The sequence below is a fragment of the Aspergillus oryzae genome, chromosome 8, assembly GCF_000184455.2.
Source record: "Aspergillus oryzae RIB40 DNA, chromosome 8".
Taxonomy (NCBI): Eukaryota; Fungi; Ascomycota; class Eurotiomycetes; order Eurotiales; family Aspergillaceae; genus Aspergillus; species Aspergillus oryzae.
Window position 1 is genome coordinate 748,924 of NC_036442.1, and position 24,935 is coordinate 773,858.

The window sequence follows — 24,935 nt, forward strand, 5'->3', positions numbered from 1 at the left end:
TCAAAATGGAAGAGCCAACCTACGATCCCAGGTATGTATATTTGATGTCACAAACTTCGACGTCCAGTCTAATAAGCTAGCCGCCCGATGCCTGCCATCAACATCGTCTATCAATACAAACTCACGCATACCCCTGACAAGAGCATTGTTGGCCTTCGCGTTGAGCTTCCCACAAACGGCTCTACGCCCCCTGCACGGCGGTGCTGCCGTTGCAGCCTATGTCGGCGGTCTTGATCGCGACGATGGTATTGGACACTGAAGCTTTGGAGCGGGATGGGATGGATGCGTTGATTCAGATTGATGAGGAATATAGGAAGTAATTCCTTATTTAAAATGTTAATGAAGAAGATGTTGGGTATAATAGGGTCGTATAGGAAACACTCCCAAATTGTGAGATGGAATCGAATCAACCAATGTGTGAAATGATAACGACGATTAAAGACTCAACATATTGTATTGCTAAAAGGAGAGATTGCATAGTCTCGTCATTGGGTCGCTGCTTCAGGAAAGACATGGCAAGAAATATGAATGGGCAGCGTTGAACGACTTGTAATATAAGGTCGGCAGTGTTGGTCGCAGCTTAAATGCCCGGAATGTCATCTGAGCTAACTGGAGTAGGGAGGGTACTGAATATCTGTATGATGGAGTCACTGGTATATTAGTCTAGTCGGTCATTGAGCCAAGGGTCCTCAAGAAGTTCTCTGGCCGTCTTTCCATCCTCTGGCTTCCATTGCGACGTTACCCTCATGAATGTTAAAAACATCTCTTTGTTTCTCCCATTAAGGAATTTTTCCGACATTTCTAGGCTTTGATCTGGTATTTCGATATCTTGTTTCCATTGGCCTATGGAATATTGATAAGCCGCTTGCTGACGCTTCGTGGATCCAAGAACCACATAGTATATACCGTCTTCAGTGAAGAACTCGTTGATCCGTATTCCGCGCTTTAACATATCCAACGGTGGCGGTCCTAGAAGGCCAATCACCTCCGCAAGGTGCGCACGGGTAGAATATCCTTTCCCGTCTGGATCGTTGCCATAGAACATGTGTTTTCCTTCGAAGAGGTCCCAAATCTAGTCATCCATATTTGTATAGAGTAGCAAGGATTTGTTGACAGATATGAACTTTAGGACTTACCATAGTGCCCACATTCCATATATCCACTGGATAGCTCCATTCGGTCTTAAACATTACCTCCGGAGATCGGTAAACATTCGGCTGTGCGTCATGATTTCTCCTCTCATCCCCTCGCACTGCTGAGCCAAAATCACTGAGAACGGCTCGGCCAAATGAGCTTGGCAACTCAAATCGTCTAGACGCATATACTGGGATACCGTTGACGGTCTTTCAAGGTGAAGGGTCCTCCATTTCAGCCTCGGTAAACTTTTCAAGGATTGATTCATCCTCGATTTCTTGCAGGATATTGTCACCCTTGATATCTAGTCAGAAACATAGTTAGTCGACCATGCACTCTTTTTGCTTCCTTCTTCTTCCCTTGTACTCAGTCGTAGTTGAGTGAATTTGTTCCTACCTGTGTGAACAAGCTTGCATTCGTTATGTAGATAATCAAGGGCAAGGAAAACCTGCATGAGCCCAGCCTTAAGTAGTTCCTCGGTGAATCTATGAGTGGGATTTCGGTAGAGAAGACCCCGAAAGCTTTCCCACATCGGTTTCTGAACAAGACAACAATGGTCACCTCCCGGGCGAGGAATGGTGAACACGTCTAGCGCTCGGCGTACATGAGCATAGCCGGGGTGTGATGAACTCCCTTTGTTCAAAAGATTATAAATCTGAAACTCGGCCAAGTCTGACTCACTGCGCGTGTACAGTTTGAGTGTCACGTATTGATGCCCTCTGACGCCATTAGATTATCGCGGCTAGACGCCAAGGAATAGGAACAAGCTTACTCCAGGTCGCGAGCGAGCCATACTGTAGAGCTAATACCGAACCCCAGCTTCCCAACTACCTGATATTTGGAGCGGAAGATGTCGCCAATATTGACAGGATAATATTGACCTTTCCTCAAGTCCTCGAATCGCTCCTCGAGGATCTGGGATGGGGTAACTATGTCGAAGCCAGTGGTTGGGAAACACATGGGGGGCGAGGGGAGCCCTCCTAGATGAGTTTCTTGCCCATCTTAAAATGGATGCCATTGTAAAATCAGATGCATGAGGGCCCGAAATGTGTTGAAGGTTGTCTGGGATGGGAGAAGAGCACTTGTAACGTTTCTGGCTCATGGTGGTTAATTATGTATGGGAGGAGGATGACTAATGTTAGATTATGATCAGCGTCTTTGCTGTTGATTGGTCACAACACTGCTCATAAGCTGGCGATCATTATCCCCAATGATTTTTTTGCTGATTTGTTTGACCAGATATGCCCCAGCGCTAACACCAGGATTCCTCGTAGATGCTAAAAATAGGGCATATTGGCCGCGGTCAACCACTGGAAACCCTGCCTCGTCAAGGTGCACAAACTCCAACGGACGCTAAAATGATAAGAAACGAAATGGATTGGAAGAGATCTGATCACCCAAGTTGTGTCTCATAAAGATTATCTTCCGTGAGTATGGCACCTTGTCACTATACTGCACAGACCCCTTTAGAATCCTTTCTGCCAGCCTGATGAGTATTGGCCTATCAGTTTATCTCGCCTTGCGCCTCGTCTAACGGTATTAAGTTTCTTCGCACCTAGTCACATCTCTCGTCCACTGAGTCTGTAAATTTAAGCGCCTGCCGCGTAGATACGCATAGACCAAGTCAACTCGACCGAACATAGTAAGACGTTAGAAATGTCATTGGTCTAATCAGCACGTCTTAGCTTCGAAGTTAACTCTCAGGGGTATCCTTCATAGGCCACTCGCCGATGATCGTGGCGGTCGGTAGGCGGACGACCTGCCCATCTCATTCGGACCTCAGAACTCAATGAGACTCAGAGATTCCTATGCATAAATAGGGCCTGTATCCCCAATGCAATGTAGTAGAAGGCCGTATGATATGCTATATTGTTCTACAAATTCATATTAGTCTGAAAAACAACTCTTCTGATACTTGCCAAATCGAGAGAACTCGCTACTCCTTTTGATCGACCGTTGGCATCTACTAGCGCCAGCGCCAGTGGGATACGAGCATATTGTGCCCACGAAGATGTCTCGACTTTTCAGTACATCTGTTCGCACTCTTCTGAAGTGGACAGGGTTCGGCAGGGAGAGGCTTCCAGAAGAATTGGAAAAATGCAGTGGAGACTTTCACAAAGCCCGGTGGGAGCGCTGAAGCCGTATGTTACTTTTTCATTTGGAATTCTTAGAGGCTTACATTGATAACGTGCTGCAGAAAATTGGAAAGCTAAAAAGAGTCAATATCAAATACGTATCGCAGGGTATGATTGGCATATATGTCTACAACAGTTGTTATTTTAAGGACTACGTAGAGGCCACAAACATCGGAGGTTACCTTGATCGCAAGACATATGGCATATGGCGGTCAACATCAAAGACCGTGGTGTGGGTCCGTCCCACAGTCCGGTTTCCCGTCTCCATTCTGCCACCAGCTGAAGAAATCGGAAATGTATTCCATGGTCTAGTAAAGTATTATACAATAATCCAACTATGGCTAGCGTGAATCACGATAACATTGGATATGGACCAAGATTGAGCTAGGTGATAGTTGTAGACCAGATTATTCCGTCGTTATCAGTGTGATCCCATATTCTCGAGCCATGCCCTAAACTAGAAGGAAAGGGACCCACGACCCACCACACTATGCCGTATGAAGGACCGATTTCACGAAGTCTAGCACACAGAAACGAGCTTCCGCCGGAAATGCACGACGTTCGGAACCGGACCTTATGGCGGGGTTGAATCTACGATACGTTCGCGGCGTCCTTTGGTGCACCACCACATATTTACTACATGTGTAAGAAGAGAACTTGGATAGGATAGAGGCACAAGCTCCTAGTATCTATGTAATGACCTTGTAGTGCTCTGTTCCTTCTACATTGTGGTGAACATTGAGCCCAGTGGTGGACAATATGTTCATGGAGCACTTCCGCCGGAATCTGAGCTCTAGTGCCATCTCAACGACAACATCAATGAATGTCTAATCTACAGTGGGGTCACAACTCCACACGACAGGTTGCACACCTTCTGTCTGGAGATTATTTAATGGGGGTACCTTGGGCTAGGTAGGAGGTACGAGTTTCTTCCTGTCTTCTCAAACCAGCTTTTCACATACTCAATTCTACGCAAGCAAACACAATGCCCGAAGGTCCAGTAGTAAATGGCCTCTTCCGCCATAACAACACTACCCCTCCAGCGCAGGAGAGTGTTATGGCTCTCTTCTCGCTCAAGGGGAAAACTGCCGTCGTCACCGGCGCAGCATCGGGTATCGGGTTGAGCGTCGCACATGCACTCGCGGAGGCTGGCGCCAACGTTGCCATCTGGTATAACAGAAACAGTAAAGCCGTTGAGGAGGCTGCAAACATCGAGTCTAAATATGGCGTTAAGTGTATGTCATACCATCTCTCATCCCGAAATTGGGCGCCTCGTTTTAATTCACGGATTAATCATGTACTAGGCCGTGCATACCAAATAAACATCCGCGAAAGCGAAAAGGTTGAAGAGCTGTTGAATACATGCGTCCGCGAATTGAACGGTCGCCTGGACATTTTCATCGCCAACTCCGGGATTCCGTGGACTCAAGGACCCATGATCGATGCTCCGCTTGACCACTACAGAGACGTGACACAAACCGATCTAGATGGAACATTCTATTGTGCCAGAGCCGCTGGCGCTCATTGGAGAAGGCAGAAGACCGAGGGTACAGATATTTTTGGCAATCCTCTACAAGGCTTCACATACGGTAGTTTCGTTGCGACTGCTTCCATGAGTGGACACATTGTCAATATACCACAGCTCCAAGCTGCGTATAATGCGGCTAAGGCCGGAGTGATCCATTTGTGTATGTTGATCCTACTATTCTGGATACAGCCTGCAAGGTGCTAATGATTATAGGTAAATCACTTGCCGTGGAATGGGTTCAGTTTGCGCGCGCGAATACAGTCTCGCCTGGATACATTATTACTGATATTTCCACGTTTGTTCCTGACGAGACAAAGGATATTTGGAAAGGTAAAATTCCGATGGGTCGGGAAGCTCTGCCACATGAGCTCAAAGGTGCCTATCTGTATCTGGCTTCGGATGCGTCAAGTTATACTACCGGTGCGGATCTTGTTGTGGATGGAGGTTATACTCTACCCTGAGGGCAATTACTCTAATGTTAAGACATGAAAGCAATGAATGGATCTATCTATCACTGATAACAATGACTTTAGAATAAACAGTACGCAAATTATGACGTATATGAAATTTGCGAATGGCCCTAATTTAATTCGCCCTCAGAGGTGGCCAGAGATAGCGCAAGGTGTCTTGATCCATTATCTTAGTATTGAGTTTACGAACTTCCACCTTATGGTCTTTCTCCGTAAACTCATGAATCGTTGACAGTGATCTGTAACGAGGTGGCACAAGAACTTTGCACATCTCACAGCCCCCAGCTTTGACATTCGAGGATGAAATACCTGCATGGTAGTTGTAATATGTCTTACTAAACTCTTTATCCGGATCCCGTAGAAGGTCCTGAATTATACAAGTACACTTCTTGCAGAGCATGATAAAAAGTATACTTCTGATATAGAAAAGAGTTGATGAAAAGACTGGGGTAGTTCAAATCCAGCAGTAGCTGCAAGGCTGACATATCAAGCCATGTGGGTTGGGTATCAATACTGCGGGTGAGGGGTTTATTTTACACAACACTGTATTTTATCCTTCTTCAACCAGGTGTTTCTCGTATTCTATATACAATGGCATTTCTCATAACCTCAACAAGCTGCAATCCCTCGCTTCGCTCAGTGGCTTGAGTAGGTAAAAAGCATTGCAAAATCATACTTGGTATTGCCCTACCCTTGGTTGTTTAAAATATGAATATAACCTTCAGGCTTTTCGTGCATCCGGCGCCGTTTATACCGTGCAGCTTCTGAGTTGAATCACCATTCAACTCTTCGGGGTCAAGATGAAATAACTAAATCTTAATTTGAGCCGTTGAGCGTGTTTTACTGGCACTCTATAAGATGATTATAAAGCGTTATATCGGAAAGCTGAGTAGAGAGTATCATAAAGTGGTCGCTACCTAGCGAACGAGAAATTACGGCTCGTAACATTATTTACAGGTTAGGTTACTTTAATACATGAGTTGAATTGCTTGAACTGATTGAACTACAACTGGCTGAACTGTTATTTTGCCCAGTTGAGCTGGATTCGTAGCCATCGGGGTGCTTTGTAAGGCGGACTGTTCGTGGGTGAGCAATCCGACTCCGATACTTCAGAATCAACTTGAACCTTACATTACTTAATGAGAAATGCAAACTAACGACACGTCTTGGCGGTGGTCTAGCCTCTTGTTTCCTCAGAAGCCCAAGAGTTGAGGCAAAATACTTTTATTATAAAAATAGACCAGACAATAACTATAATCAATGTCTGACGTAATACATTGGAAGTTTGCCTGTCTTTACGTCAACCATAAAAACCAAGTGATAAAAGTCCAGATCAACCATGCCATTCGACCCCAAAATACCCATCTGAACATGACTTGGCACAGAGGCAAATTTCCATTATCGTCCTTTCCCACTCAGGCAAAAGAACCCGTCACCCAAGGAATGCTTGTAATAGGTCTGGTTGAAGTCCCGGACACAACCCAATACGCGCTACAAAAACGGTTATCGACCCGCCAATTAATGCTTCAGCCAAGAATGCCCAAGAGACCACCTCGGTATGGACAGCCGAACGTGCTGTAATTTTTCTTCCACGGGGTCGAATAAAGCATTGTTACTTAACAGGTTTGGGAACAGTGCTCGTCATCGAACGTAACGAGACCTGAACGGTTGATAAAGTTTTTCGTCAGAATGAGATAACACCACTTGGTCGGGGAGTGGTCCAGACTTGGGTGGAGTTTATTTCCAGAGATTCTTATCCACTTAGATACGGGGAAAAGCGGGTACATCGTATGAATACTGGGGAGTAAGGTGATTGTTGTTTCGGGGTCTATATAGGTCGACGTGTTCATTGTATACCCTAATGGTTGACTTGTAGAATTGGGTAGGGATGAGTACTGGCTTTGGCTTACATGTCAGACTCTATAGTACGATAATAGCTTCTTCTATTATCCAAATCAAGAATTATAAGAATATTTCAAGGAAGACTGGTTATCATAAATCATTCGCACAATCCCGTCAAGTCCAGAACCAGTAACCAATGTTCGTAACCTATCCGAAGTGCTTTTGCTTCACGCTAGTGAAGGAATGAAGCTTATTATACCCACACTCCATGTCATGCCACAATACTTGCGTCTATACCGATAGTGGCGCTTTCGCTACGACATTTAATTAACTATTTAAAGAGTGTCCAGGCCGTATCTGGAGGCATATCACACTCTATGGCTGGCCCATTTACCCCAGAGCACAAACCCAACATCTATTCGAGCGCACGCTCACCATAATCGCAGGAACAATGGGATCTGTCAAGGTTACCGAGTGAGTCCAACTTCATATTGCCCTCGTACGCCTCATCTATGATACTGACCGTGATCAGCTTGGACACATACCACAATGTAGTCAGCGGAGCTAATTACGCGGTCTTCAACTTCCGTGACTCTCGGCGTCGCTCGTCTGATACCGATCTGGCCTACGATGACCTCGCCTCCTATGCATATAGTGACACCGTCGCATTCTATGAAGTCGACGTCGGCGATCAGAAGCATATTTCAGATTTTGCGAAAGTGGAACGTCCTACACTCATCTTATACAAGGACGGGAAAGAAGTCGAGCGTTACTCGAAACCTCTGCCGAGGCAACTAGAGTACCTAGTCTCGAGGGCCTTGTGTGGGCTGACTGAGATTGGTGGCCGTTTTTAATAACTGGGTGGTGACGCCGGTGGGTAATGATGATGTGCACCTATGTCCTCGAGGTTGTCTATATCTTAATGTCTTGGACATATTCTACGACGAGGCTTGACCAGGCGTTATCTTTGCCCTTGAGTTGAGTGGGTGCATGCTGGCATAATCCTCTGTCTTTCCTTTCTTTGCATAGCTATGGATGTCTACTTGGGATGGTGTTTGATTTGGTTGGGTGCATATAAGCAGAATGTCCTTTTTTACTTAGGTCATCGATTTTGATGACTTTCATTGTTAATGTATGACCGGTTTGCAATTAACCAAGTTATAACCCCCAATATGACATTGACACAATAATGACACCAGTCAGACAAAAGTATCGACAAAGGAACTTCAGGGTAGGGTCCTTGATCTAGCCCAGCTAGATCCTCGGCCGTAACGCATAAGATATGACAGGCAAAAGCCTCAACTGTCGAGGAAAGCCCGATTGTACCTCCGACAAGATCAGCTGCATTCCAGCTTCTTTGAACAGTCTGCGTAGCTTCTCATCAGTCCTCGTCACACTGCTCTCCGACTCATCATAGATATCCCCCTCCGGCTCCTCAGAGATATTCTCTTTAATAACCATAAGCCCAACATCAGTCAAAGCACCGCGACACCGCACCAAATACTCCACCAACTGCGCATCCGTCAGATAAGGAACACTCCACTGCGCCCAAATAAGATCATAAACCTTAACCCCAGGAACCCAATCCTCAATACCAATAGTCAGCACCTCCCCAAGGGCACAATTCCTCGTCAGCCGCCTTTCACTCAGTACCCGGGAAAACTTCTCCACCGGCTCAACGGCATCAACAATTTCGCACTCCTGGCCCAGAAAATCATTAATCACGCGTCCGATCCCAGCTCCGCAATCCACGCCACGCTTGAGCTTCCCAGTCACCGGACATCCGGGAACTAATCGACGGGCCTTTGCGAGAAAGTTCCGGGATCCGCGCAGGTCGGTCCGCGAGACCTGGGCGTAGCCGCCAAGCATGCCGTTCACTGTTGCGGGTTTGTCGCTCCAGTATTTGACGGCGACGGCTTGGTCGATTTGGGAGTCCGGGCGGGTTGCTGGTAGCCCGTCATTATTGCTTTGGAGGAGCTTTACGGGGTCTGTGGACATGGTTGGGGGATGGAGGATTTGATTTAGGGGGAGTTGGTTGGCGCTGGAGTGATGTTGGTTGTATCTTTTGGTTTCTGGATGTGCGGGTCCGCGCTTAAGTAATCGCGCTAATATGATCCACCTGGGGCTTTGGGGGGTCATATTGCTTGCATTGCTTGCTGCTGGTACTTTTGTGTCATGATATTGAGGTATTACTGTGCGATTGTTTATACAAAATTATTCCATGTAGTAAGAACAGCGTATAAAGGTTGGATTGGGTTGGAGGTTCTGTTTGGCCCATGTCCAGTCAAGGGAGCTCCGGTGGGGCGCGCCTTTCCGGCTGCGGTAATCAGCTTCATGGTTCGTGATCTTCGTCTCCGTGGATTTGATATCCTGATCCGCACTTGGATTACCTGGAGACCTTCGTTGTGGGGTAGGTGGTGAGAAATAGCCCTCTAGACATCATGGACAGCTATATTTAGGGTGTGATACTGGCAATTGTGAGGTTCTCCATCTTGTGCTGCTTTATATATATTATGGACCTACAAGCAATGTTTTATCATTTAATCTAGTGCCAATTTTGGCTTTTGGTATTGGAATATCCTTATTATACGTACACAGAGTACCATACCCATATATGTCCAGATGAGACCCGTCAGTTTGAAATACTGAAAACTATTTGCAGACTCTCTACGTAGCTCGTCACCATTTTGGCCTTGTACATTTTGAGCTTGCATCTGACCAACTACCCGGTAGGAAAAGTAGAGGGGTTCAGTGTTCCATGGTGCTTTAATGCCCTGGCGGCCTGGCCTGAATCATGAAAGAGACAGGTCTCTATTGAATCGGAACCAGCTGTCATTAGTCCAATGGCGTCAGAAATCACTCGCAGAGAAAGGAATATATACACCGGTCGTCTCATGCCAAACGACAATTTCATGGCTGCCCAGAAGGAAATATATAGAATAGAACGCCGTGCATCATGAACAGTTTAGTCCGCAATGAGCGTTCGTCTCCCTAAGATTCACGTTGTAGTCATTACTGGCCCTTTCCTTGTATATAATGAGAATCCCATTCAGTATATCCACATTTTACAACACAGTACAGAATTATTCAGCTGTAGCTTTTCCTAGTCTCAATGTCTGTTTCCATATCGCACAGGAGCAGGGCTGCAGCCTCGTGCTTATTATGTACAGCTAAGGATAATGGTGTAAAGCCATATATGTCCTTGGCTTTAGGATTAGCGCCCCTCTCCAGGAGTATCTTCACCATTGACGTATGTCCGTGCTTTGCTGCACAGCACAAAGGGGTTCGGCTATAGATATCCCTTGTCTCAATATCTGCTTCGTTGTCGAGCAGAGTCAAGACGGCAGCCATGCGATTATTCTCAACAGCCAGGGATAATGGTGTCCGCTTTCGGGAGCTAGACCTTCCCTCAATAGAAACACCTCTTCCAAGGAGCAGACTTAAAAAGGCCTCGTGTCCATTCACAGCTGCCCATGCTATTGCGTCCTGACTGGAGTAGGTATCTTCATACTGTACGTCGGCGCCCTTGTCAAGGAGCAGTTTTACCACTGCTTGGTGACCATTCTTGACAGCTAGTAATAACGGCGTAAAGCCATTTGGGTGATCCATATGTTCAATGAAAGCCCCTCCCCCAAGTAGTAGTTTTGTAACAGCCTCATGTCCACTAAAAGCTGCCCAGGAGAGAGGTGTGCGACAAGACCATGTATCCAAGGACTCTAACTCGGCACCGTGGTCAAGAAGAAGTTCTGCCACTGCTTCATATCCATTTAATGCGGACCACGACAATGGGGTTAGTCCCCACTTAAGATCATTCGCCTCAATATCAGCATCGCTGTCCAGTAATAATCTGACTACTTCTGTATATCCGTGTGCAGCAGCGCATGTAAGGGGGGTCCGCGTATATACCTTATCTCTCAACTCCAGCTGCGGTCGGCTATCTTTGCTGAGCAGTATTTGCACTATGTCACGGTCCCCAATGCTGGAAGCGAAATGTAACGGTGTTTGTCCATTCTTGTCGCCGAGTTTAAGATCAGCTCCATATTCCACAAGCAACCTGACTGCTCCTTTTTGCCCATATTTAACAGCGTGGTGTATCGCTGTTTGGCCATTCTCATAGTTTCCTCTATTAATGTCGCCACCGCTCTCAATCAGCAATGTAAGCGCAGCCTTATATCCATGAGAAGCGGCCCATGAGATTAAGTTGCACCCATCACTGCGCCGCGCGTCAGGATCAGTGCCGTTCTCGAGCAGTAACCTCATTACGGGTTCCTGCCCCTTTCCTGCAGCCGAGCAGAATGCCATGATAATATTCTCACCAGAACGTGTTTTGGCTCCCTGCGCAAGAAGGAGATCAACAACAGGCTTGTTTGCATTGTATGTCGCGTAAAGGAGTGGTGTGGCGCCGAATTCGTCTATCGTATTGATGGCAGCTCCCTTCCGTAGTAGGAGGCTCACAACTTCTAAATGCCCGTTCCATGCCGCATATGTTAACGGTGTCCGCATGTATATGTCTATCGAGTTTATTTCTGCACCTTTCCCAGAGGGGACGTGGATTCCGATAAATGAGCGCCTCCGACCTTTGAGCAATAGCTTGACAACACCGACAGACCCTCTCTCGGCAGCCCAAGAAAGTGCTGACCGTTCATGCTTACTATCCACAAAATCTAAGTCACCCTTGTAATCGTCTAGTAGTTCCTTTACAACTGAATCAAGTCCAAAATAGGAGGCGACCATGAGTGCGGTGAAGTCTCTTGGTATCTCCCCATGCGTATTGGACCAATATATCTTGAACCACAATCGCGAGTCCTTCAAGCCTGTATCACAAAATCTTCGGAGTAACTGCATTATTGTGTCCGCATTGATATGTGCACCTTGCAGATGGAGTGTCCAAAACGTCGCAGCGTAGTCAAGAAAAGGATAGGCGTCGACGTACATGCACAAATCGGTCTTTGCATCGAGGGGTGCCATTTCTACTTCCCTTAGCTGCAAGAACCAGACACATATCCTGAACAATATATGATGCGATTGTTGTGGGCTCAGTGAGTGTTTCCATTCGAACGTGTCATATGTGCGTTGTAGAGAGTTTCGTGAGGCGCCTTAAATCAAGAACTCCTTGGCAGTTTGGTGAATCAGATATAGTCTGGAGTCAAGTATGGTCACGAAGAGACCACAAAGGTCGCGTATAGTGTCGCGAAAGCGCTCTTCTGGAATAATATCAAGATCAAGATATGACCTGTGGCTTTCTTGGAGTCTTAACGCTACCCCCATTTCCTGGACCGTGAGAGGCCTCGCTGCTCCGACTATAATATGCAAGAGCTTCTTGGCCTGCTCGGAGTTTCGGCTTTTCGATAATATTCTTTCGTAAGCGTCATAAACGCTGTTGGGAAGATTGGTAGTGACATCTACAATCCTTCTCTTATCAATGTCGACTTCGCTTTCGATTAGTTCGAGCGTGAGCTGAGCCCAGAGATAAGTTCTATTGGGAATTTGTAGGAGTCTCTCCAGGAGGAGCTGCTGTTCCTCATGTCCGAGTCTCAGCTTTGCACGGATATTCTTCACCCTCTCTCTGACAAATATCTCGATCTCTGCGGAGATCTTGTACATCTCAGCATCGCTCTCCCCGGAAAGATGAATGACAGGCAATTCTGGAATGTCCAGAGGTCGAAGACCCCGCTTTATCTTACCATATGGTCGTGTAGTCAAAAGAAACTTCAGATTCGAGTCTCTTTTCCTGCCATAGAACTTGCACAATGCATTCTCGAGAAGGAATCGCCCTTCATCTTCACATTCATCGATCGCATCTAGGAGGATGATTACTTCGCCTGCGTTACGGGCCTCGATAGTGGTAACGAGAGTATCCCAAAGTTCGCTAAATGAATTGGTAAAATTGTCTCCTTGGATCTCGAACTGTTCGAGGATTCCTTCAGAGAGCAAGTCGCGCCTTGCCTCAAATAACTGGCTGAGAATACAGCATAAGGCTTTGGTAATGCTCCTCTGATCTTCAAAGTCATCTTTGAAAAAGAAGTAGCATATTGTTCGTCTATCTGCAGGGAGGACAGTGTCCACCAGGTATTTGGCAAGCACCGACTTCCCGCACCCTGGATCTGCGGAAACCCAGAGAAGTGTCGATGATCTGCTTTGTTCCCAGGTTTGAAAGAGGCGATGACCGACAAACCACTCACAAGTTCCTGCTATTCGATCAGGGTTTCGGTCTTTACGATCTCGATAGGGCGACTTTCGAACGCTTTTTAGAAAATTGGTCTCTTTCTGTTTCTGTGCCGAGCTTTTTGTTGCCTCTGAGCCGACATCTTGTGGCAGGGACCTTGAAGAATCTGGAATCTTTCGTTATTCTCCTGAAAGCTGACGCCAAACCTGAGGCAACAGTACGCACCAACTCGTAGACTTATTGCCCAATGTTCTAGGAATCCTTCGTGGCAGCAGCTGCTGTCGCCGCTGCATAACCTTGCCAATTCTTACTCTTATGGCTATCAGCGTAGTCGCATGCAGCTTTGATGACCAGTACACCCCGAAAGAGCTCCCAAACCCCAGCGCCTTCCATCTCGAATGCGGTCACCTGATCTCGCGCTGCGATGCTGTCTCGATCCACTCCAGATTTCATCACGGTGTCCCCTGATGCAACAAGTCCGAAGTGGATCACTGGGTTAAATGGCTCAGATAATCTTTGACGTGGCACAAGGTTGCCTTCATGACACTGGAGATGGTCACAAGTAAGCTTTATTGCACTGTCACAGACATCATCATTCTTCAAACAGGCCGCACACGTCCAATCCACGTGGTGTTTGTGCCTATATGTTGGCTCAAAAAGTTTATCCTCGGTCGCTCCGGGATATGTCGCGACATCATATAGCTTCTCGCGCAAGTCTAAAAGATGCCCTATTGTCCTTTCATGCAGCGCCCGACGGCCCTGCTCTACTTGCAGCTTGGCCAGGACTGCTCGGATTTCAGGACTAGGCCTTGGCAAGTTATCGCGCGGTGTATCCTTCCTTGCGAATTGGTTGCTGGGGTATCTCCTCCCGAAGTCGTACTGGACCAGCCCTTCGCTGATTATCACATCACCGAGATGTATCTCCGCGTCTGGCTGCTTGCGGAGCGGAATGGCGCCACAAACCCCCATCACAATGGCAAGCTGGACACCCTCAAAGCTCGCACGCAGGTTTGCAGCAGCGGTTGCAGCAGCGATCTTTCCCATGCCTGCCATGTGCACCAGAACGACATTATGGCGTCCAATGGAACCGGTAGAGTATGCGTTCGTGTCCCCTACTGCCTTACCATACAGGTGGCTGTCCCATTCTGTGTCAAAGAGTGCGCTTACCGCTGTGGCCTCTAACGGTAAGGCGCAGATTATGCCGACTCCAAATTGACTTCTGTCGGTTGGTGGATTATTGACAGTCATGACTTCGGCTTACTGTAGCTCGGCAATGTCTCTATCGTTCGCTGTGGCATCAATGCTGTGCGAGTCAAAGTACAGATCAAGAAATATGAAATGATCGAATTTATTATGTTACAGTCAAAGCTCCAGCATATCTGAGGATAGAGGTGCTACTCCGGTACTGAAAGGGAGGATATGCGGGGAAAGCCTTTCAGGTGTAAAACCATCACAGCCTCGTGAGGCTGAGTTGGATATCCTCCCTTAATTAGTGGCAATTTAACCACATATTTCCCTATAAAGATCGTGGCACATCCCCGATAAGGCACTTATTTGCGTGCAAAATGCCTATGAGTCAATCCTGTATTATCCTATTAATGTGGACAAGTATTGTGCTCATATCGGCCAAGGAAATAGTTGTTACATATAGCCTGTGGGACATTAACAAGTCTATAGGGAACTTACTAACGAGCAATAATGAAGTTGAATTCATTTATTCTTAGGTTCGCTATCCACATTTAAGATGTGCTCCATTCGATAATTCTCATACTTGGAATACATGATGGTTACCATTTGAACTGTCCGTAATCCATGGCTGATGTACAGGATTGTCGTAGTCCTGAACATCGTACTCATCAGAGTTTTCTTCTTCCTCGTCTTCGCCCTCTTCTCCAAAGTATTCACTGCCTTCCTCATCTTCGCTGTCCTCCCCATCGAATGCATCGTCACACTCTCGTGGCGGATTGATCAAATCTAGCACCTCATTAAGTCTTTCAAATAGACACAAGTCATACGCAAGGTCATCTAGCTCAAGCAACTTCAGCCATAAACCTTCTTCGCTGGATTCCTCCTCACGGATAGTTCTCCTCTCATCCTCCGACATGGTTGAAAGAATCTCGATCATTGCCTCCTCAAGACAATGATCGGACTGAAATTGCTTCTGCACTTCATGACCCACAACATCATTATCAGACAAACAAATAGTCTTTCCAATCTTGCGCAAAACCGAAAGCCCATTAAGTCGCGTCTGGAGACTTGTAAGGGGCCCGCATTGCTGAGCGATAGACTTAATCGTATCCACGACTTCATACCACACATCGCCTGCAACGTCATACTGGCGCGAGCCTTTTAATTTGCGATGCGCCACATTGATAGAATACCAGACACTCTTAGACAGAGAGTCGAAATTGATCACGCGATTGCGTTCCTTTTCCCGCATTTCCTCGATCGTGTTGTGAATGTGGGTAGCCACGTCTGAGTGTGCTTCAGCTGCCTTGATTACGATGTCGCACAGCTTGTCGTGGCTGAGCTGGTCCACCAGTCTGAGGACCTCCTCGGAATTGATTGTGCCATTACCTGGCTGGGCAGTGGAGGCTTCAGTGAGGTGTGTGACATGAGCATCACCGGTGAGGTTTGCGCGCGCGCGCTTGGTCGGTCGAGGGCTGGACATTTTGACAGTCATCACACAGCAAAGTGTTGGGCGCTGATGTTGGGAATTATGGAACAGAAGCGAAAGGGCTCAATGGTGATTTCGTAGCTCTGCGCAGTTGATACTAATTAGCCCCCTGGGACAAAATCTGTTTTTGTGATATAACGCGCCGCGCGTTAGTGGAAGGATTCATTCTTATCGATAAGTTCACTAGGGACACAGAGCAAATTACCCAAATAGGCAATTCACGGCCGGCATTTGAGATCACAGCCAAGCTGTGGATAGTACGACTAGTTCTGCCTGAATTAAATTGATATTATTGGTCGAGGTAGCTATAGTGACGACATGAATCGACTTACCTACTAATGTAAATGTTAATCGCACAGTCCTACGCGATCACCGTCATCAACCTAGAGTACCGATTGGCGTACAGCCCTCCTTTCCGAGTATACAGCCTTCCATTCCGTACAGCCAACCTTCCTATTTAGGTTAGTGATGTACTAAAGTGGTATAGCCTCTGCTTTATATGGCCTAGTAGATGTTATGTAATCCCATTAGGACTAATACTGCAGTTTAATATACAAATAGAAGAGAGTCGAAGAAGAAAAATGGTTGATATTAACCGACTCGAAGGACCTTTCGTTCTACTCTAGTCCCCGGATGATATTGATTCATGCCCATCACTACACAGGGTACCCCGGCGCATTTTATTCGCTGCTCGCTCCCCGTCGGGGCACCGCCATGGACAGTTATAATTAAACTACGTAATGTACATAGGAATGAAATCTGTAGTCAAATATACCCTATTCCGGCAAGTTCTAAACGGAAGAGCTGCGAAAAAAAAAAAAAAAAAACATTTATGTCTATTCAGCCTCCGACATGTCGACCTCGTTTTGTTCACCATCTTGATCACTCTCTTCGAATAAAGACCGTAATTCATCGTTCTCCCCTCCATCATCTTCAGCTCCAGTGTCCACCTTGGGGAACTCATCTATCACATCTTTAAAGGCACGGAATATCTTCTCATCTGATTCCTGATACACATAAACCAGAGCAGACCACAAGTCATCATCATCAACCACAGCCTGTCTCTCAGCTGGCGTCATGGCGGTGGCTATCTCCAACATAGCATTTTCAATACTCACATCCCAGCCATACTTGCTTTGATCTTGCTCCCAAAAGTCATCGCGAGCCACATCCATGAAAATATAACACATCTCACACAGAACTGTAAGCCCGTTGAGACGAGTTTGTGGGTGCGCAAACGCCCCACAGTGATCAGCGATGAGTTGAACCATGTTTGTGAAATCATCATTGCCACTGTCTGGCAAGCTGTTCCATAAACGCAAGAATCGAACGCGACTCTCTGCCTCCTCCATTGCTTTTCGGGCGGCCTCACGACAACCCCTGAAGCTCATTACATCACTCATTTCGCAGCGGTATATCCGGGTCTTGTCGTCCATTTGCTCTGATACTTTCGACTGCACTAGCTTACGCACTTCCACATAATCGTTTCCTGCAGCTTGCAGAACTTCGATGAGTTGGGCGCGGGTCAGGCGTTCGAGACATGAGGTGAGATCTCGCAGTTTGTATGCTTCCAGGGCGTGTTGGTGAGTGTTATCCTGTCTCCGAAATTCGGTGGTTACGGAGGAATCCGTTGAGTAATCGATTCCGTTCTGAGGGGAGGACATCGTGGACGATCTTTGTTTTAGGAATATTTGAGAAAAGGGCGACGAAGACCCCAGGTTGAGACGGAGTGTTCTTTTTGGGAAGGTCTGGATAACTGACTCTGTGAGTAGGGTAGATAGCTGTTTGCATGAAGGCCATACACAGAGGCCCCAATGTCTGGGTGGCTTTAAATAAACTATTGGTTCAAAGAACCTTCGAACGCCAACATTGACCCTCGAGGGATATACCATTGTCTTTGTTTTCTTTGTTGTTCGACGGTCTGCAAAATGGCGTTATTGTTGGTCGAAAGCAAAGAGGTTATTCATTGTAAACTGGAACCAATGTCACCAGACGCTGATACGGTATTTCATTGTACTGGCTGAAAGCCCTTTAATTCTCGAACCATCTCGTGAAAGGTGGCGGTGGAGTCCAGCGCAAACCCGCTTTCTAGATATATCCCGGTTGGTTTCTGAGTAAGCTTCTTTGCAAGCCACCAGAGCTCGAGAGCATGCACCATGTACCCAGACTTTCTGATATCACTAGGCATGATGGTCGTATATGTTAAATCCCACATTTTCTTCCATCTATCCAAGGCAGTATCAAGGGAGCCAAAGGGTCCTGATAGAGCGACACAGGTGTCCAGTGCTTGGAAGTCGAACAATATACAGTGAAGGCCTATGTCATTTTAGAGTTAGCGGCATGCATAGCAAGTCGGCTTTCAGTGAAGCGACCTACTCGCTATAACTAAAAAAAGACCAAATAGTGTAAATGGCTGTGTGATTAGTTCCTCAAATCGTTCACTGTCCTTCTCCATCAAGCGCTGAATAACGGACTTCAAAGTCAGGGTTAGTCCGGCATTGGTCGCATTTTGCGACGCATTTACCAAGGCGGAAGGTTCCATTGTATCGTAAAGCTCCTCATGTTGTGGTAAGCCAAAGCAAGCCTCGGCAATCTTAAACTGGGGCGGGTTCCGATAGTAGACGGTCAAGTGCGAGTCCATGAGGTAAAGCCACGCCATGGCCCTGCGAAGGAATTTAGTTTTGGGTCTTACACTGCGTGTTACCGTTGGACTAACCTCACAAGACTCTCCCTATAGAAGTACCTGTCTAAATCAAGAGACTCTGTGTCGCTGACAGCCTGATTGGTCACCTGCGTCAGTCTCAGCGCTCGTGCAGCGCAAACTAGAGCTGGGAACCGCTGCGTTCGAATCCGCCTTTTGATGGTTACATCGCCCTTCGACCACTGGATGACACTTATCACCATTGCAGCCTGGAGAATTTCCATATTTTCTCTGGCGAGCGACGGGTTGTCTATATTAAAAACCTTCCCGAATTCAGGCCCATCGAAGATCAGATACTCAGCTACGTCGGAGTACCCTTCCGCGCTAGAAGCATCCTGCGGCGATACACATGTCGCGCCCATCAAAGTGATAGCTAATAGTAACTGGGTTGAGATGGTATGAGCGTTGAAAGATGCTTTATGAATGAAGCGTATACCTTTGTATGAGTGTTCAAAGAAGGCGCTGACAAAAAGAGTGATATTAGTTGGTGAGAAAAAGCTTTCAGCCCCTTCCATAGTATGATGCCCTTTATTGCTGAACCGCGATTCGAACATGTCCTTCATCAGGCCTAAAATCCTCGATACCGTGTTGCTCAGCTCTTGGGTGTCCGCAAGCCCATACATAAGAGACTTGTCTTGGTCTGGGTTATCCAACGCTGCGGTGTCAATAAAGAGATGGAATAGCCCCATCCACTGCTCTGTTGAACTATCCATATTGGGGATTTCGTATTTCCCACATGATGCATATTTCCCGAGGTCTTTATCACACCCTGTAAGAACCCGCTGAACGTCATATAATCGCTTGCTTGCTGGATCGGCAAAATTCAGGAGAAAGTGAACTGGGATTCTATTGACGCTCGAGTCGTCTAAGCTCTCCTGTTCATTTTGGTTGCTCCTGGCCGTCCTCTCCTGCTCTCTTACATAATTAAGTGAGCACTCCAATCCTCTGTGAAGGCATGTCTCGCATGGAAGATCCCCATCACATTGCGTACGACTCTCGACACATGCATCGCAAGCTTTTCGCTTTCTGCCGCGCGTGCCTTCAGAAGGAATCGGATTTCTACCCTTCCGCTTGCAGGCTGGGAAGTGGCGACGAAGAACGTCGCTTGGGTATTTCCATCAGCGTCTTGTCGGCAGGTATTATGTTTACGGCACACATACCTTCGTGCAAAGCTTCGTTCACAGAACTGGCAAGTGAAATCTTTTCTCGGTACATCTAATAGCTTTGTTAAGCATCGTCCATCCAATCTTGTCGCAGTCCATGCTTACGCGTTGCTTCATGTCGTCGCAAGTGACTGCTCGTCGAATATACCTGGTGGCATCGGCCGCATCTATAACTCTGACGGGACGCCGGCATTGTCCGGGTTTTGCTGACTATTGACAACTGACTTCAACGTTGGTTTAGTCGTATTCTCATGAGTATGCCTCTCGGGTGATTCATTTCATCTCAATCGTCCGTCGTCAGTGAAGTTGTGCGATACAGGAAAATTAAATCGGGAAGAGGAAAATCATGTGCGCTTTGTCATCAGGGTTCCGAGACCCAATTGACCGTTGAAGATAAATTTGCGACCATCCTTTTCTAACTACCTTTTCTTACAGTCTCATACTTGCAAGGATACTCTTATCAAATGAAATTGACTTCGCAGCCATGGTTAAAAGGCCAAAGAGTCCGTCCAGCATGTAGTACGGGTCATGCAGTCCCGTTTCCGCTGTTGCCATGGTTAGTCGGGAAAATCCCACCTAGTAGGAGAAAACCCACTTAACAGGAGAATGATATACTCCTCGCAGAGTCGCAACCACGCCCCTTTCAATATGTATATTTTTTGATTTGCTCCTAGACACTCTTTTTGATTCCCTTGCATACATTATACCTTTTTGCCCTCCTTGTCGATTCCCCTAGTGAGCCTAAGTCAAACAGTATACCCAAGATCATAAATATGAACCCTCTAAAGCTTGCTCGAAGTAAGTAAAATGAAAAGAGGAAATCGCTGCCCTGATCATAATGGCTGTCAACAGAAGCTAACTTACAGAAGCTGTGTTCTGCACTATCCAAAGACCATCCCCAATACTACCGTCGGCTACCTCCACCACTCTCAAAATACGTCGACACAACAGCTCAACTGAATCGAAAGCCAACGAAGCCCGAACGGCCCTCACAAAAGCCTTCCCTAACTCTAAGTCAATTATTAAGACCAACGGAACACATTCCAACAAAGCCGAGCACGTTTTGTAAGACCGCAGACAGTTAGCCATTACTTTACGAAAAGCACCTAACGAACAACCCCACAGGACAACCATCGATCAACTGGTAAACTGGGCCCGTCAAAGCTCCCTATGGCCCCTAAGCTTCGGCCTCGCCTGCTGTGCCGTAGAAATGATGCAAGTCTCCATGCCCCGCTACGACCAAGATCGTCTCGGAATAATCTTCCGCGCCTCGCCCCGACAATCGGACGTCATGGTCGTGGCTGGCACGGTCACCAATAAGATGGGTCCAGCTCTGAGACAATGCTATGATCAGATGCCGGACCCGAAATGGGTTATCAGCATGGGTAGCTGCGCTAACGGGGGTGGATATTATCATTACAGTTATAGCGTTGTTAGGGGTGTGGATCGAATTGTTCCCGTTGATGTTTATATCCCGGGTTGTCCGCCTACGCCGGAGGCATTTTTGTGTGGTATCTTCCAGTTGCAGAAGAAGATGAGGCACACTAAGGTTACACGGATGTGGTATCGGCGGTAGGGTTGTCTGCTTTTCTTCTTTGAGGTTAAATGTGTATTCTTTGGATTCGATTCTTTTTCTTTTCTCGGATTCTTTTTACGATTGGGTTCATGTTTGATTCCTCTTGTCTCTCCTACCTGTCTCTAAGAAGGGAGTTGTGATTTGATAGAATTGTAATTAAAGTTACCGTAAATGCCTGCAGTCCCTAGGTTCTTACTGAGCCTATAGTGGAGATGCACTTAGCCAAGGTTCCGCTCGTCTATCTGAGGAACTTTGAGGTTGGCTGTTGAGTATAGTGTCCCCTACTATTGCTGTTCGGTTTAATGACTAGAGGTATTGCCGTCTTAATTGACGAGATGTTGGTCAGAGTTATCTTCAACCCAGTACGACTGTCTATTAGCGTGGTCTTTGAGCAGCGGAATAACACATACGTCAATCCTACGAATTGAATCAGTTAACTGACGCAGTCCATGATCTAGTGAAGACGTATGGGCATACGCCCCAATTGACTAATTATGAGTCGAGGTCCTCACCCTTCCCTCCTCTAACCCACCATCAAGGCCATCAATAGCTGTAGATGAGAACTTAACGTTCTTCCTGTGTTCCAATGGCAATTTTCCTGTACCTTTGGTGTACTACGATTGCGCTGCTCCTGCTTTTCGGGATTCATCTGCTTCGTCGGCTTGGTATTTTAATCACTGCTCGACCGTTGCCGCCTTCTCGGGGTCTGACTGCATCTCACAAGGCTAACACCAAAGCTGGCAAGGCGGCACGTACGATGACTCCAGTGGAAGGTGAATGTTACTATATGGTAAACACCATTAAAGAGTATAGTAATAAGAAAACAATTATCATTGCCGTTCTCAAGGAGGAACAGTCCTTCACCTATTTGAAAAGGAAGTACCGACGTAGGTGGTGGCATCTGTCATGTGTGTATCACAACCCTCTTACTCCATTTAAGATGAAGTTCCACGACTAACTTGACTCAGCCAAGAAGGTCATCCCCTCGATAGACAAAGATGTCCAATCTGCAATGCGTGAGGCGTGTGAGCTCGCTGGGCGGCGAAAGAATATTAAGGTTATCATGAGCTCATATCTGCCCTATATGGCTTATTTTCAACCATCCACCATTCCCAGCACCGCCATTGTTATGATGCCGAAGAGTTACCGAGGGGAGAAGGCGTCGTCTCAAAGAGAGGCGGTCGCTCGTGCTAGGTTTCACAGCCCTAAGAAAGTAGAACCAGAGGTTAGTTCGAAGGGTAAGCCGGGCATTGCTTATGATACATTTATCGAGGTTTTTGAATGCTGCTATCTATGAGGATGAATATGATTGAGATTGGTCGGGGAGATACTGTTTCTGCTTCTTGTATCGTCGCTGAGGATATGGGTCGATTGATTGGGCAATGCCGGGGGCTCGGCTTTATAAGAGATGTTGCACACCTTGCTCTCCCTGTTGTCCTATGGAATATGCAGGTTGTTGTCCGATTGAACTCCATGTTTGATTTCTAGTCCTCTATTTTAGTGCAAGTCATGATATCTTTCATCTCTATTTACCAAACATGCATCCCAAACACTAAGCCAGAAGCTCTTAGCTTCACCCATAGTCAGAGGTACAAACCAAACCTCCCTCTGGAATTGTAGCAGCTGGTATACTATATCCAGAATTATTCTAAACATGACTTGCCCATCAATCACTCCATCTCACCCCCAGCGCGCCCAAGATCCGAAATACTATACGAAACATCCGGATTCCCAATCTGGTCCACAATATATAGAAAGTCCGAAGAAGAAATCCCAATATTATTAAGCAACTCCACACTCGACATCTGCATATCAGCCGGATGCGACGTAAGCGAGTCACCTGGAATCGGGAGATCCCAAACCCCAATATCAGTAACCGTCTCTCCCTCTCCATCCTCTTCCACTATCTGGGTTTGAGGCACAGCTTCCGCACCAGTTGGGCTGGTTAATGTTAGAGGCTGGAGCCCTTGGGACTTTACTCGTGCTGTTAGCTCCTCAAATAGCATTTGGAGATGTACTAGTTCTGCCTTCCGGACCTCGGCTACTTTGTTGCCGTTGGAGATCATTTCGTCGAGGATCCAGTGTGCTTCTTCGAGGTACGCTTGGCCGTCTAGGGCTTGGGGGAAGAGTGCGTTTGTCATTACGAGGTGGAGGGCGGCGGCGTAGGTGAATTCGAGGCCATATAGGAGGAAGATTTCTATTTTACATGTGGTTAGTTTGCTTTTATCGGAGTGGAAATGTGAGTGGCTCACCGAGAAGATAATCCTCCTTGGATAGTATTTGAAGCATTTTCACGGCGGACTTGATTCCGATGGATATGAGGGTTTTTGTAAGAGCTAAAAACGATTGCCAGTATTCTCTCTCGTGATCGAGGTTTTCTAATCGCTCGATGAGAGGCGAAAGGAGAAGTGGTCGGGTTGCCACGATTACGCACTATGGGACGTCAATTAGACAATAGACTTCTGGGAGTTGCTGCGCAGGTCTTCCAGGCATACCTGATGGTACAGCAATGTGACATGTCGCGTCCCCTTGGGCATTGTATCGACAAAATTCGAGAACCGGACGTGAATGATTTTCTCCACTTCCTGGGCGTGGTCGGCTAGTGTATGGAGGATGGACCTAGTCATTTCTAGGAATGCTCCGAGTTGTGTTCTTTCGGTTTTGTACACGGCTGGAGTAAGATATTGTTAGTCTTGTAGATGAGATCAAGGCCTTGAGAGACATACTATTTAAGATGTTTGGTAGCAAGTGAGACAACTTGGCCTGTAGACTCATGACAATGTCTCGATGCGAACACGTGCTGGGAGGATCGATTGGAGTACTGATATCACTATCCTGTGTCATCATCGGAAGTCCGACAGAGTAAGAGAAATGCCGGTCTAGGATGTACAAGGTCCACCACAGGTCACGACATCGGGACACGGTGTCGACGCCGAGTTGCTCCTCCGGAAGGTGGGTGTGTAGGCCTTCAAATTGTGCAATTTGTATCGCTTGGCGAACCTGTATAAAGTAATTGTCAGCAACAGCGTACTAGGCCGGGGGGGACGTAAACCTTACGTAAATATGTGCAGACTCTCTTTGGTCGATGGAGTATAAATACAGCCCAGCCATACCTAAGACTTCAATCGCTAGCAGACTTCCCTTCCATAAAGGCGCGTGATCGGGCATCAGAGACATCGCACGGATAAAGAACTTCGATCCAGGGGGATCTTTGGATCTTTTTGACCGGTGGAGAAAGGCGGTTCCAAATGCCAAAACTAACAGAAACAGGATAAACCATAGCCGATGCTCAGTTGCCATTTTTACAGAGTCCCCATGATAGAATTCTCGCACGTTGTGGATGAATTCATCTTCATTGTATAAACGATAGCTTTGCCCCAGGTGGAATTTGACTGTTTCGGAAAGATAAAGCGCGTGGTCGAGGGATGGCAGGCCACTTATATCCGGGGGGTCATCGGCTGGACTGGCATCCCATCGTATAGGATAGCTCTCCTTTTCTATTGTATGGGCACTGTGTGTGTTTCTGAGTTGCAGTTTCTCTGT

At 46.8% G+C, this 24,935-nt stretch overlaps 13 protein-coding genes across 13 annotated transcripts; 5 read left to right on the forward strand and 8 right to left on the reverse strand.

The window, feature by feature from the left end:
• Nucleotides 1-658: 658 nt before the first annotated feature.
• Nucleotides 659-1,190, reverse strand: AO090103000209 (uncharacterized protein; the record flags this gene model as incomplete). The annotated part of the gene is made up of 2 exons (XM_001826750.1): nt 659-1,072; nt 1,137-1,190. 2 exons carry the CDS (start codon nt 1,188-1,190, stop codon nt 659-661), a joined length of 468 nt encoding a protein of 155 aa, XP_001826802.1.
• Nucleotides 1,191-1,346: 156 nt separating this feature from the next.
• AO090103000208 (uncharacterized protein) lies at nt 1,347-2,236 on the reverse strand (the record flags this gene model as incomplete). Its single annotated transcript, XM_023233394.1, has 5 exons — nt 1,347-1,438; nt 1,531-1,853; nt 1,907-2,049; nt 2,093-2,114; nt 2,217-2,236. 5 exons carry the CDS (start codon nt 2,234-2,236, stop codon nt 1,347-1,349), a joined length of 600 nt encoding a protein of 199 aa, XP_023093856.1.
• A 1,143-nt stretch (nt 2,237-3,379) lies between these two features.
• AO090103000207 (uncharacterized protein) lies at nt 3,380-4,100 on the forward strand (the record flags this gene model as incomplete). The annotated part of the gene is made up of 3 exons (XM_023233395.1): nt 3,380-3,580; nt 3,794-3,869; nt 4,018-4,100. 3 exons carry the CDS (start codon nt 3,380-3,382, stop codon nt 4,098-4,100), a joined length of 360 nt encoding a protein of 119 aa, XP_023093855.1.
• Nucleotides 4,101-4,254: 154 nt separating this feature from the next.
• On the forward strand, nt 4,255-5,258 carry AO090103000206 (SDR family oxidoreductase; the record flags this gene model as incomplete). Its single annotated transcript, XM_001826747.1, has 3 exons — nt 4,255-4,504; nt 4,574-4,957; nt 5,011-5,258. 3 exons carry the CDS (start codon nt 4,255-4,257, stop codon nt 5,256-5,258), a joined length of 882 nt encoding a protein of 293 aa, XP_001826799.1.
• A 2,302-nt stretch (nt 5,259-7,560) lies between these two features.
• AO090103000205 (thioredoxin family protein) lies at nt 7,561-7,963 on the forward strand (the record flags this gene model as incomplete). Its single annotated transcript, XM_001826746.3, has 2 exons — nt 7,561-7,583; nt 7,642-7,963. 2 exons carry the CDS (start codon nt 7,561-7,563, stop codon nt 7,961-7,963), a joined length of 345 nt encoding a protein of 114 aa, XP_001826798.1.
• A 400-nt stretch (nt 7,964-8,363) lies between these two features.
• On the reverse strand, nt 8,364-9,107 carry AO090103000204 (uncharacterized protein; the record flags this gene model as incomplete). The annotated part of the gene is made up of 1 exon (XM_001826745.1): nt 8,364-9,107. The coding sequence occupies one exon, from the start codon at nt 9,105-9,107 to the stop codon at nt 8,364-8,366; it is 744 nt and encodes a 247-aa protein (XP_001826797.1).
• A 434-nt stretch (nt 9,108-9,541) lies between these two features.
• Nucleotides 9,542-11,843, reverse strand: AO090103000203 (ankyrin repeat domain-containing protein; the record flags this gene model as incomplete). The annotated part of the gene is made up of 2 exons (XM_023233396.1): nt 9,542-9,628; nt 11,016-11,843. 2 exons carry the CDS (start codon nt 11,841-11,843, stop codon nt 9,542-9,544), a joined length of 915 nt encoding a protein of 304 aa, XP_023093854.1.
• Nucleotides 11,844-13,527: 1,684 nt separating this feature from the next.
• AO090103000202 (5'-methylthioadenosine/S-adenosylhomocysteine nucleosidase family protein) lies at nt 13,528-15,946 on the reverse strand (the record flags this gene model as incomplete). The annotated part of the gene is made up of 5 exons (XM_023233397.1): nt 13,528-14,494; nt 14,537-14,578; nt 14,674-14,791; nt 14,966-15,004; nt 15,067-15,946. 5 exons carry the CDS (start codon nt 15,944-15,946, stop codon nt 13,528-13,530), a joined length of 2,046 nt encoding a protein of 681 aa, XP_023093853.1.
• An 842-nt stretch (nt 15,947-16,788) lies between these two features.
• On the reverse strand, nt 16,789-17,844 carry AO090103000201 (uncharacterized protein; the record flags this gene model as incomplete). The annotated part of the gene is made up of 2 exons (XM_023233398.1): nt 16,789-17,733; nt 17,755-17,844. 2 exons carry the CDS (start codon nt 17,842-17,844, stop codon nt 16,789-16,791), a joined length of 1,035 nt encoding a protein of 344 aa, XP_023093852.1.
• Nucleotides 17,845-17,960: 116 nt separating this feature from the next.
• Nucleotides 17,961-19,366, reverse strand: AO090103000200 (uncharacterized protein; the record flags this gene model as incomplete). Its single annotated transcript, XM_023233399.1, has 4 exons — nt 17,961-18,268; nt 18,329-18,615; nt 18,669-19,068; nt 19,090-19,366. The coding sequence occupies 4 exons, from the start codon at nt 19,364-19,366 to the stop codon at nt 17,961-17,963; spliced, it is 1,272 nt and encodes a 423-aa protein (XP_023093851.1).
• A 428-nt stretch (nt 19,367-19,794) lies between these two features.
• Nucleotides 19,795-21,392, forward strand: AO090103000199 (NuoB/complex I 20 kDa subunit family protein; the record flags this gene model as incomplete). The annotated part of the gene is made up of 2 exons (XM_023233400.1): nt 19,795-19,862; nt 20,942-21,392. 2 exons carry the CDS (start codon nt 19,795-19,797, stop codon nt 21,390-21,392), a joined length of 519 nt encoding a protein of 172 aa, XP_023093850.1.
• Nucleotides 21,393-21,978: 586 nt separating this feature from the next.
• On the forward strand, nt 21,979-22,689 carry AO090103000198 (uncharacterized protein; the record flags this gene model as incomplete). The annotated part of the gene is made up of 2 exons (XM_001826739.3): nt 21,979-22,279; nt 22,361-22,689. 2 exons carry the CDS (start codon nt 21,979-21,981, stop codon nt 22,687-22,689), a joined length of 630 nt encoding a protein of 209 aa, XP_001826791.3.
• Nucleotides 22,690-23,062: 373 nt separating this feature from the next.
• Nucleotides 23,063-24,019, reverse strand: AO090103000197 (uncharacterized protein; the record flags this gene model as incomplete). The annotated part of the gene is made up of 3 exons (XM_003190917.2): nt 23,063-23,589; nt 23,645-23,825; nt 23,888-24,019. The coding sequence occupies 3 exons, from the start codon at nt 24,017-24,019 to the stop codon at nt 23,063-23,065; spliced, it is 840 nt and encodes a 279-aa protein (XP_003190965.2).
• Between the last annotated feature and the right edge of the window lie 916 nt (nt 24,020-24,935).